At 50.2% G+C, this 12,677-nt stretch overlaps 1 protein-coding gene across 1 annotated transcript in view; it reads left to right on the forward strand.

Moving 5' to 3' along the window:
• Positions 1-12,677, forward strand: part of nbas (NBAS subunit of NRZ tethering complex) — a gene marked incomplete in the record, with an annotated part of 268,490 nt that overhangs the window by 18,689 nt on the left and 237,124 nt on the right. The window contains 2 exon segments of the mRNA XM_031800528.1: positions 4,627-4,760; positions 5,502-5,635. Coding sequence (XP_031656388.1) covers positions 4,627-4,760; positions 5,502-5,635 — 268 coding nt within the window.

Here is a 12,677-nt window from a genome sequence, read left to right on the forward strand (position 1 = left end):
GTAAGACAACTATAATTGAATTTGTCTGAATAAAATGTAAAGCATATTTCTCCTGTTCTGGAACGAGTGTCAAAGTGATCATTTAGAACAGGTCCTATACACCAGATTTAGATTTATTTGGTAACTTTTTGGTTGTGAATGATACAAACCTCATCGTGTTTTACAAGTCTTGACTATAGGATATTCATATGGGAAAAGGAGCTGCAGAACTTGCAGTGTGTTCCTCAGGCTGTTCTCACACCTCCACCCATCAGACAATTTAACCTTGGAGCTGCAGAACTTGCAGTGTGTTCCTCAGGCTGTTCTCACACCTCCACCCATCAGACAATTTAACCTTGGAGCTGCAGAACTTGCAGTGTGTTCCTCAGGCTGTTCTCACACCTCCACCCATCAGACAATTTAACCTTGGAGCTGCAGAACTTGCAGTCTGTTCCTCAGGCTGTTCTCACACCTCCACCCATCAGACAATTTAACCTTGGAGCTGCAGAACTTGCAGTCTGTTCCTCAGGCTGTTCTCACACCTCCACCCATCAGACAATTTAACCTTGGAGCTGCAGAACTTGCAGTGTGTTCCTCAGGCTGTTCTCACACCTCCACCCATCAGACAATTTAACCTTGGAGCTGCAGAACTTGCAGTGTGTTCCTCAGGCTGTTCTCACACCTCCACCCATCAGACAATTTAACCTTGGAGCTGCAGAACTTGCAGTGTGTTCCTCAGGCTGTTCTCACACCTCCACCCATCAGACAATTTAACCTTGGAGCTGCAGAACTTGCAGTGTGTTCCTCAGGCTGTTCTCACACCTCCACCCATCAGACAATTTAACCTTGGAGCTGCAGAACTTGCAGTGTGTTCCTCAGGCTGTTCTCACACCTCCACCCATCAGACAATTTAACCTTGATTTTTACTAATATGTCGTGAGTTTTAGATGTAGAATGGGTCAGAGAGGCTGTCCCCCCCCCCCCCCCCCCTGTCTCTCTCTCTCTCCTCTTCCCCCCCCCTGTCTCTCTCTCTCTGCTCTTCCCCCCCCCTGTCTCTCTCTCTCTGCTCTCCTCCCCCCCCCCCTGTCTCTCTCTCTCTGCTCTTCCCCCCCCTGTCTCTCTCTCTCTGCTCTTTCCCCCCCCCTGTCTCTCTCTCTGCTCTTTCCCCCCCCCCCTGTCTCTCTCTCTGCTCTTTCCCCCCCCCCTGTCTCTCTCTCTCTCTCTACTCTTCCCCCCCTGTATCTCTCTCTCTACTCTTTCCCCCCCCCCCGTCTCTCTCTCTGCTCTTTCCCCCCCCCTGTCTCTCTCTCTCTGCTCTCCCCCCCCCTGTCTCTCTCTCTCTGCTCTCCCCCCCCTGTCTCTCTCTCTCTCTGCTCTCCCCCCCCCCCCTGTCTCTCTCTCTCTGCTCTTTCCCCCCCCCTGTCTCTCTCTCTGCTCTTTCCCCCCCCCTGATGTAGAATGGGTCAGAGAGCTGTCTCCCCCCCCCCCCCCCCCCCCCCCCCCCCCCCCCCCCCCCCCCCCCCCCCCCCCCCCCCCCCCCCCCCCCCCCCCCCCCCCCCCCCCCCCCCCCCTCCCCCCCCCCCCCCCCCCCCCCCCCCTGATGTAGAATGGGTCAGATAGGCGTCTCCCTGTCCTCCCCCCCCCCCCATGTCTCTCTCTCTCTGCTCTTCCCCCCCCTGTCCTCTCTCTCTCTCCTTCTTCCCCCCTGTCCTCTCTCTGCTCTTCCCCCCCCTTCTCTCTCTATCTGCCTTTCCCCCCCCCTGTCTCTCTCTCTCTCTGCTCTCCCCCCCCCCCTGTCTCTCCTCCTCTCTCTGCTCTTTCTCCCCCCTCCTTCTTCTCTTTTCCCCCCTCCCCTGTCTCTCTCTCTCTGCTCTTTTTCCCCCCCCCCTGTATCTCTCTCTCTGGCTCTTTTCTTTCCCCCACCCCTGTTCTCTCTCTCTCTACGCTTCCCCTGCCCCCCCTGTATCTCTCTCTCTAGCTCTTCCCCCCCGCCTGCTCTCTCTCGCTCTCTCCCTGTCATAGTCATCTCTCCTGCTCTCGCGCGGGGGGCCCCCCCCCCCCTGTCTCTCTCTCTCTCTACTCTTCCCCCCCTGTAATCTCGCTCCTCTACTCTTCCCCCCCCCGGCTCTCCTCTCTGCTCTTCCCCCCCCCTGTCTCTCTCTCTCTGCTCTTCCTCCCCCCCCCCCTGTCTCTCTCTCTCTCTGCTCTTTCCCCCCCCACTGTCTCTCTCTCTGCTCTTTCCCCCCCCACTGTCTCTCTCTCTGCTCTCCCCCCCCCTGTATCTCTCTCTCTCTGCTCTCCCCCCCCCCCCCTGTCTCTCTCTCTCTGCTCTTTCCCCCCCCTGTCTCTCTCTCTGCTCTTTCCCCCCCCCTGTCTCTCTCTCTCTGCTCTTTCCCCCCCCTGTCTCTCTCTCTCTGCTCTTCCCCCCCCCCCCTGTCTCTCTCTCTCTGCTCTTTCCCCCCCCCTGTCTCTCTCTCTCTACTCTTCCCCCCCTGTATCTCTCTCTCTCTACTCTTCCCCCCCCCCGTCTCTCTCTCTCTGCTCTTTCCCCCCCCCTGTCTCTCTCTCTCTGCTCTTTTCCCCCCCCCTGTCTCCCTCTCTCTGCTCTCCCCCCCCCCCTGTCTCTCTCTCTCTGCTCTCCCCCCCCCCTGTCTCTCTCTCTCCTCTGCTCTCCCCCCCCCCTGTCTCTCTCTCTCTCTGCTCTTTCCCCCCCCCCCTGTCTCTCTCTCTCTCTGCTCCTCCTCCTCTCCCCCCCCCCCCTGTCTCTCTCTCTGCTCTTCCCCCCCTGTCTCTCTCTCTCTCTACTCTACTCTCCCCCCCCCCCCCTGTCTCTCTCTCTGCTCTCCCCCCCCCCCCCCCTGTCCTCTCTCTCTCTGCTCTTTCCTCCCCCCCCCACTGTCTCTCTCTCTGCTCTTTCCCCCCCACTGTCTCTCTCTCTGCTCTTTTCCCCCCCCCCACTGTCTCTCTCTCTCTGCTCTTTCCCCCCCCCCACTGTCTCTCTCTCTGCTCTTCCCCCCCCCCCCCTGTCTCTCTCTCTCTCTGCTCTTTCCCCCCCCCTGTCTCTCTCAAATGGGCAGTGGGGACGAACGACGTGTCACCTGGATGTGCTGGAATAGCGACTGGAGGCCGGTCGTCTCCTCCGGTTGTATTAATATTGGTAACTGAGAAATACATACAGTGGGGCAAAACAGTATTTAGAGAGCCACCAATTGGGCAAGTTCTCCCACTTAAAAAGATGAGAGAGGCCTGTAATTTTCATCATAGGTACACTTCAACTATGACAGACAAAATGAGAAAAAAAAAATCAGAAAATCACATTGTAGGATTTTTTAATGAATTGATTTGCAAATTATGGTGGAAGACTGAATCTGCAATAGGTTCAGCTACCCAGTACTCTGTATGCCATGGGCTCTCCTACCCTGTTCCTGCAGCTACACAGTACTCTGTATACCATGGGCTGTCCTAACCCTATTCCTGTAGCTACCCTGTACTCTGTATACCATGGGCCCTCCTACCCTGTTCCAGTACTCTGTATGCCATGGGCTCTCCTACCCTGTTCCAGTACTCTGTATACCATGGGCTCTCCAAAAAAGGGGGGGCAATTCTAATAGTCTGGGTAGCCATTTGATGAACTGTTGAGCAGTCGTACAGTTTAGGTGTAGAAGCCTAGAGCCTTTTGGTCCCAGACCCGGTGCTCCGGTACCCGCCTGCCGTGCGGTAGCAGAGAGAAGTCTATGACCTGATCCTTGACTGGTTTAAGGGCGTTTCTGACACTGCCTGGTATAGAGCTCAGCTCCGGTACTGCCTGCCGTGCGGTAGCAGAGAGAAGTCTATGACCTGATCCTTGACTGGTTTAAGGGCGTTCCTCTGACACCGCCTGGTATAGAGCTCAGCTCCGGTACTGCCTGCCGTGCGGTAGCAGAGAGAAGTCTATGACCAGATCCTTGAGTGGTTTAAGGGCGTTCCTCTGACAACCGCCTGGTATAGAGCTCGGTGCGTTTGGAATATTTCTTTCTCAACAAGCTGACCAATAGAAGGGGTTTCTTTACTATGGGGGATAGTAGATGGACGGTGATACTGCTGTTTATTACTCATCTTGTTGGCTGATGAACACGTGGACAGTTATTCTAGCATCTTCTAAGTGCACGTCAGAGGACGGTAAGAAGGACCGCACGCCGTTGCATCCTGGACTGTTATGTGATCATTCTGAACACTTCCTAGTCAGGCACCCAATGCATCTTGGTCTGGTCAATAACAAAATGTTGCCAGTGAAATGTGCTGTGTCTTCCCAACGGAAACCCTGGTGTGTTAGTGAGAGGAGACGACCTAGACTGCAGTGTGTCAGATATGGTGTGTGTAATAATGTGTGTGTGTGTGTGTGTTATAATGTATGTGTGTGTGTTATAATGTGTGTGTGTGTGTGTGTAATAATGTGTGTGTTACAGTACCGAAGGACCCCAGTCCCCAGTGGCGGAGGGTGGTGTGGTCCCATGACTGTGTGTAATAATGTGTGTGTGTGTGTGCGTGTGTAATAATGTGTGTGTGTGTGTAATAATGTGTGTGTGTGTGTGTGTGTAATAATGTGTGTGTGTGTGTGTGTAATAATGTGTGTGTGTGTGTGTAATAATGTGTGTGTGTGTGTTACAGTGCCGAAGGACCCCAGTCCCCAGTGGCGGAGGGTGGTGTGGTCCCATGACTGTGCCCTGCTGGCGTACGCTGACAGTACCGGTACCGTGCGCGTCTTCGACCTCATGGGCAGTGAACTGTTCGTCATCCCCCCGGTAACCACATAAACACACTCATGCATACGCACACATATACACACAAAGGGCTGGTAGATGTGGTGTTCTGGTACAGTCAGACTCTCTGCTCCTCTCTCTCCCCCTCTCTTTCTCCTCTCCCCCTCTCTGTTTCTCCTCTCCCCCCTGCTCCTCTCTCTCCCCCTCTCTGTTTCTCCTCTCCCCCCCTCTCTCTCCCCCTCTCTGTTTCTCCTCTCCCCCCTCTTTCTCTCTCTCCTCTTTCCCCCCCTGTCTTTCTCTCTCTGCTCTTCACCTGTCTCTCTCTCTCTCTCCTCTTTCTCTCCCCCCCCGGTCTCTCTCTCCTCTCAGCCCCCCCGTCTCTCTCTCTCTCCTCTTTCTATCCATCCCCCCCCCGGTCTCTCTCTCCTCTCAGCCCCCCCGTCTCTCTCTCTCTCCTCTTTCTCCCCCCCCCCCCCCCCCCCCCCCCCCCCCCCCCCCCCCCCCCCCCCCCCCCCCCCCCCCCCCCCCCCCCTCTCTCTCTCTCCTCTTTCTCCCCCCCCCCCCCCGTCTCTCTCTCTCTCTCTCCTCTCAGCCCCCCCGGTCTCTCTCTCCTCTTTCCCTTATAGTGTTATTTATGTATCGATATTTCAACGTATTTGATCTTCGTGAGCTTTGTTGTCTTGATAAGTAGTAAAATCCTCATCGTTTATCAGATGGTATAAATCAATAAGATGATGTAAGAGCAGGTTAAATGGATCCCCTGTCTCTCTAACTCCTCCCTAGATGGCCAGTTTCCCGGGTGATTTCAGCTACGCCGCAGCAGGCCTGATCTTCCTGGAGTACACGGCCAGTGCTCAGTGGTCCGCTGAGCTGCTCGTCATCACATACGGGGGTGGGCTCAAGAGCTACCTCGTCAGGTATTGGCTCATTGTCATCTTAACCCCTCTGCTTGAGCTTTCCGTGTGTGTGTGTGTGTGTGTGTGTGTGTGTGTGTGTGTGTGTGTGTGTGAACTCTGAGGTGAGTGGCTTGTCTGTTCCATTACCAGATAGTCTGCTGTCTGATCCTTGTTCAAACACAGACCGTGTGTTTGGCTGTGTCTGTGGACTGATTAAATGTTCGCTGGGTTTCAAACAGGAATCGATAAATCTTGTGAGTGTCCATGCATGTTAATGTCCGGAAGATTCTCACGATTAATATCCATGAAATTGTTCTCAGTAGAAATATCCGGCGTTGTAGCCAAACATTAGTCTCAACGATATGGACTGTTTGAATCAATCCATCACATTTATCTATAAAGCCCTTTTTACATCAGCAACCCAGCCTGAAACCCCCAAGCAAATCGAATCAAATCAAATTTATTTATATACAGCATCAGCTGATATCTCAAAGTGCTGTACAGAAACCCAGCCTAAAACCCCAAACAGCAAGCAATGCAGGTGTAGAAGCACGGTGGCTAGGAAAAACTCCCTAGAAAGGCCAAAACCTCGGAAGAAAAACCTAGAGAGGAACCAGGCTCTGAGGGGTGACCAGTCCTCTACTGGCTGTACTGGGTAGAGCGGAACCAGGCTCTGAGGGGTGACCAGTCCTCTACTGGCTGTACTGGGTAGACCAGAGGAACCAGGCTCTGAGGGGTGACCAGTCCTCTACTGGCTGTACTGGGTAGAGCGGAACCAGGCTCTGAGGGGTGACCAGTCCTCTACTGGCTGTACTGGGTAGACCAGAGGAACCAGGCTCTGAGGGGTGACCAGTCTTCTGCTCGGATTGGGCCAACCAGGCTGGATATAACCCCAACTACTTTGCCAAAGTACAGTCCCCACACCACTAGAGAGATATCTTCAACCGCCAACTTACCACCCTGAGACCAGGCTGAGTAGAGCCCACACACCACTAGAGAGATATCAACAGACCACCAACTTACTACCCTGAGACAAGGCTGAGTACAGCCCCCACACCACTAGAGAGATATCAACAGACCACCAACTTACCACCCTGAGACAAGGCTGAGTACAGCCCACGAAGATCTCCTCCACCCCACAAGCCCGATGTGGCTCAGAACCGGACAGAAAGATCACGTCAGTGACTCAACCCACTCAAGTTGAGTATAGTGAAATAAGCCGAAATAAGCCGGAGACGACTCACCCCTTGTATGTACGGCGTGGTAATTAAACCCAGGCAGGAGACGACTCACCCCTTGTATGTACGGCGTGGTAATTAAACCCAGGCAGGAGACGACTCACCCCTTGTATGTACGGCGTGGTAATTAAACCCAGGCAGGAGACGACTCACCCCTCGCAGGGACGGCGTGGTAATTAAACCCAGGCAGGAGACGACTCACCGTAGGGACGGCTTTTATTGTGTTACGAGTTTAAAATTGATTAAATGTAGATGTTGTGTCCCTGATCTGCACACAATACCCCCGAATGTCAAAGTGGAATTATGTTTTTAGACATTTCTACAAATTTAATAAAAAGTGTAAATCTGAAATATCTTGAGTCAATAAGTATTCGACCCCTTTTGTTATGACAAGCCAGTAAAAATGTGTAATTTATAAAAAATTATGTGCTCAACAAAGTTACGTAATAAGTTGTATGGACTCACTCTGTGTGCAATAATAAGTGTAACATGATGCGTGAATGACTACCTCATCTCTGTACCACCACACAAACAATTATCTGTCAGGTCCCTCAGTCGAGCAATGAATTTCACAACACAGATTCAACCACAAAGACCAGGGAGGTTTTCCAACGTCTCACTGAGAAGGACACCAACTGGTAGATCGGTACATTAAACTGGTACATTAAACCGGTACATTAAACTGGTACATTAAACTGGTACATTAAAATAAAGCAGGCATTAAATATCCCTTTAAACATGAAGTTAATGACACATATCAATACACCCAGTCACTACAAAGATACAGGCGTCCTTCCTAACTCAGCGTATCAATACACCCAGTCACTACAAAGATACAGGCGTCCTTCCTAACTCAGTGTATCAATACACCCAGTCACTACAAAGATACAGGCGTCCTTCCTAACTCACCGTATCAATACACCCAGTCACTACAAAGATACAGGCGTCCTTCCTAACTCAGTGTATCAATACACCCAGTCACTACAAAGATACAGGCGTCCTTCCTAACTCAGCGTATCAATACACCCAGTCACTACAAAGATACAGGCGTCCTTCCTAACTCAGTGTATCAATACACCCAGTCACTACAAAGATACAGGCGTCCTTCCTAACTCAGCGTATCAATACACCCAGTCACTACAAAGATACAGGCGTCCTTCCTAACTCAGCGTATCAATACACCCAGTCACTACAAAGATACAGGCGTCCTTCCTAACTCAGCGTATCAATACACCCAGTCACTACAAAGATACAGGCGTCCTTCCTAACTCAGCGTATCAATACACCCAGTCACTACAAAGATACAGGCGTCCTTCCTAACTCAGTGTATCAATACACCCAGTCACTACAAAGATACAGGCGTCCTTCCTAACTCAGCGTATCAATACACCCAGTCACTACAAAGATACAGGCGTCCTTCCTAACTCAGCGTATCAATACACCCAGTCACTACAAAGATACAGGCGTCCTTCCTAACTCAGCGTATCAATACACCCAGTCACTACAAAGATACAGGCGTCCTTCCTAACTCAGCGTATCAATACACCCAGTCACTACAAAGATACAGGCGTCCTTCCTAACTCAGCGTATCAATACACCCAGTCACTACAAAGATACAGGCGTCCTTCCTAACTCAGCGTATCAATACACCCAGTCACTACAAAGATACAGGCGTCCTTCCTAACTCAGCGTATCAATACACCCAGTCACTACAAAGATACAGGCGTCCTTCCTAACTCAGCGTATCAATACACCCAGTCACTACAAAGATACAGGCGTCCTTCCTAACTCAGCGTATCAATACACCCAGTCACTACAAAGATACAGGCGTCCTTCCTAACTCAGCGTATCAATACACCCAGTCACTACAAAGATACAGGCGTCCTTCCTAACTCAGCGTATCAATACACCCAGTCACTACAAAGATACAGGCGTCCTTCCTAACTCAGCGTATCAATACACCCAGTCACTACAAAGATACAGGCGTCCTTCCTAACTCAGCGTATCAATACACCCAGTCACTACAAAGATACAGGCGTCCTTCCTAACTCAGCGTATCAATACACCCAGTCACTACAAAGATACAGGCGTCCTTCCTAACTCAGCGTATCAATACACCCAGTCACTACAAAGATACAGGCGTCCTTCCTAACTCAGCGTATCAATACACCCAGTCACTACAAAGATACAGGCGTCCTTCCTAACTCAGCGTATCAATACACCCAGTCACTACAAAGATACAGGCGTCCTTCCTAACTCAGCGTATCAATACACCCAGTCACTACAAAGATACAGGCGTCCTTCCTAACTCAGCGTATCAATACACCCAGTCACTACAAAGATACAGGCGTCCTTCCTAACTCAGCGTATCAATACACCCAGTCACTAATAAGATACAGGCGTCCTTCCTAACTCAGCGTATCAATACACCCAGTCACTACAAAGATACAGGCGTCCTTCCTAACTCAGCGTATCAATACACCCAGTCACTACAAAGATACAGGCGTCCTTCATAACTCAGTGTATCAATACACCCAGTCACTACAAAGATACAGGCGTCCTTCCTAACTCAGCGTATCAATACACCCAGTCACTACAAAGATACAGGCGTCCTTCCTAACTCAGCGTATCAATACACCCAGTCACTACAAAGATACAGGCGTCCTTCCTAACTCAGCGTATCAATACACCCAGTCACTACAAAGATACAGGCGTCCTTCCTAACTCAGCGTATCAATACACCCAGTCACTACAAAGATACAGGCGTCCTTCCTAACTCAGCGTATCAATACACCCAGTCACTACAAAGATACAGGCGTCCTTCCTAACTCAGCGTATCAATACACCCAGTCACTACAAAGATACAGGCGTCCTTCCTAACTCAGCGTATCAATACACCCAGTCACTACAAAGATACAGGCGTCCTTCCTAACTCAGCGTATCAATACACCCAGTCACTACAAAGATACAGGCGTCCTTCCTAACTCAGCGTATCAATACACCCAGTCACTACAAAGATACAGGCGTCCTTCCTAACTCAGCGTATCAATACACCCAGTCACTACAAAGATACAGGCGTCCTTCCTAACTCAGCGTATCAATACACCCAGTCACTACAAAGATACAGGCGTCCTTCCTAACTCAGCGTATCAATACACCCAGTCACTACAAAGATACAGGCGTCCTTCCTAACTCAGCGTATCAATACACCCAGTCACTACAAAGATACAGGCGTCCTTCCTAACTCAGCGTATCAATACACCCAGTCACTACAAAGATACAGGCGTCCTTCCTAACTCAGTGTATCAATACACCCAGTCACTACAAAGATACAGGCGTCCTTCCTAACTCAGCGTATCAATACACCCAGTCACTACAAAGATACACGTGTCCTTCCTAACTCAGCGTATCAATACACCCAGTCACTACAAAGATACAGGCGTCCTTCCTAACTCAGCGTATCAATACACCCAGTCACTACAAAGATACAGGCGTCCTTCCTAACTCAGTGTATCAATACACCCAGTCACTACAAAGATACAGGCGTTCTTCCTAACTCAGTTGCCGGAGAGGAAGGAAACTGCTCAGGGATTTAACCATGAGGTCAATGATGACTTTAAATCAGTAACGTAGTTTAATGGCTGTGACAGGAGAAAACTGAGGATGGATCAACAACATTGTAGTTACTCCACAATACTAAACTAATTGACTAAGTGAAAAGAAGGAAGCCTTTAAAGAATAAAATATCCCAAAACATGCATCCTGTTTGAAAATATATGGCAAGACCTGAAAATGGCTGTCTAGCAATGATCAACAACGAACTTGACAGAGCTTGAAGAATTTAGAAAACGATGTGCAAATAGTGTATAATCCAGGTGTGTAAAGATTTTAAAGACTTACCCAGAAAGATTCACAACTCATAGACTTACCCAGAAAGATTCACAACTCCTAGACTTACCCAGAAAGATTCACAACTCCTAGACTGACCCAGGAAGACTCACAGCTCTTAGAGACTTACCCAGGAAGACTCACAGCTCTTTGACTTACCCAGGAAGACTCACTGCTCTTAGAGACTTACCCAGGAAGACTCACAGCTCTTAGACTTACCCAGGAAGACTCACAGCTCTTAGACTTACCCAGGAAGACTCACAGCTCTTAGACTTACCCAGGAAGACTCACAGCTCTTAGACTTACCCAGGAAGACTCACAGCTCTTAGACTGACCCAGGAAGACTCACAGCTCTTAGACTGACCCAGGAAGACTCACAGCTCTTAGACTGACCCAGGAAGACTCACAGCTCTTAGACTGACCCAGGAAGACTCACAGCTCTTAGACTGACCCAGGAAGACTCACAGCTCTTAGACTTACCCAGGAAGACTCACAGCTCTTAGACTTACCCAGGAAGACTCACAGCTCTTAGACTTACCCAGGAAGACTCACAGCTCTTAGACTGACCCAGGAAGACTCACAGCTCTTAGACTTACCCAGGAAGACTCACGACTGTAATCGCTGCCAAAGGTGTTTCTACAAAGTATTGACTCGGGTGTGAATACTTAGGTAAATGAGATATTTCTGTATTTCATTTTCATAGAATTAGCATATATTTCTAAACACGGTTTCACTTTGTAATTTATAAGGTGATGGGTGAGAGAACATTTAATGATGCTGCTACCTCTACACTCACTACTGGGGAGACTATTGATGCTGCTCTACACTCACTACTGGGGAGACTATTGATGCTGCTGCCTCTACACTCACTACTGGGGAGACTAGTGATGCTGTTTCCTCTACACTCACTACTGGGGAGACTATTGATGCTGCTCTACACTCACTACTGGGGAGACTATTGATGCTGTTTCCTCTACACTCACTACTGGGGAGACTATTGATGCTGCTGCCTCTACACTCACTACTGGGGAGACTATTGATGCTGCTCTACACTCACTACTGGGGAGACTATTGATGCTGCTGCCTCTACACTCACTACTGGGGAGACTATTGATGCTGCTCTACACTCACTACTGGGGAGACTATTGATGCTGCTCTACACTCACTACTGGGGAGACTATTGATGCTGCTCTACACTCACTACTGGGGAGACTATTGATGCTGCTGCCTCTACACTCACTACTGGGGAGACTATTGATGCTGCTGCCTCTACACTCACTACTGGGGAGACTATTGATGCTGCTGCCTCTACACTCACTACTGGGGAGACTATTGATGCTGCTCTACACTCACTACTGGGGAGACTATTGTTGCTGCTCCCTCTACACTCACTACTGGGGAGACTATTGATGCTGCTGCCTCTACACTCACTACTGGGGAGACTATTGATGCTGCTCTACACTCACGACTGGGGAGACTAGTGATGCTGTTTCCTCTACACTCACTACTGGGGAAACTATTGATGCTGCTGCCTCTACACTCACTACTGGGGAGACTATTGATGCTGCTGCCTCTACACTCACTACTGGGGAGACGATTGATGCTGCTGCCTCTACACTCACTACTGGGGAGACTATTGATGCTGCTCTACACTCACTACTGGGGAGACTATTGATGCTGCTGCCTCTACACTCACTACTGGGGAGACTAGTGATGCTGCTGCCTCTACACTCACTACTGGGGAGACTAGTGATGCTGCTGCCTCTACACTCACTACTGGGGAGACTAGTGATGCTGCTGCCTCTACACTCACTACTGGGGAGACTATTGATGCTGCTCTACACTCACTACTGGGGAGACTAGTGATGCTGCTCTACACTCACTACTGGGGAGACTAGTGATGCTGCTCTACACTCACTACTGGGGAGACTAGTGAT

The sequence above is a fragment of the Oncorhynchus kisutch genome, linkage group LG21, assembly GCF_002021735.2.
Source record: "Oncorhynchus kisutch isolate 150728-3 linkage group LG21, Okis_V2, whole genome shotgun sequence".
Classification (NCBI taxonomy): Eukaryota; Metazoa; Chordata; class Actinopteri; order Salmoniformes; family Salmonidae; genus Oncorhynchus; species Oncorhynchus kisutch.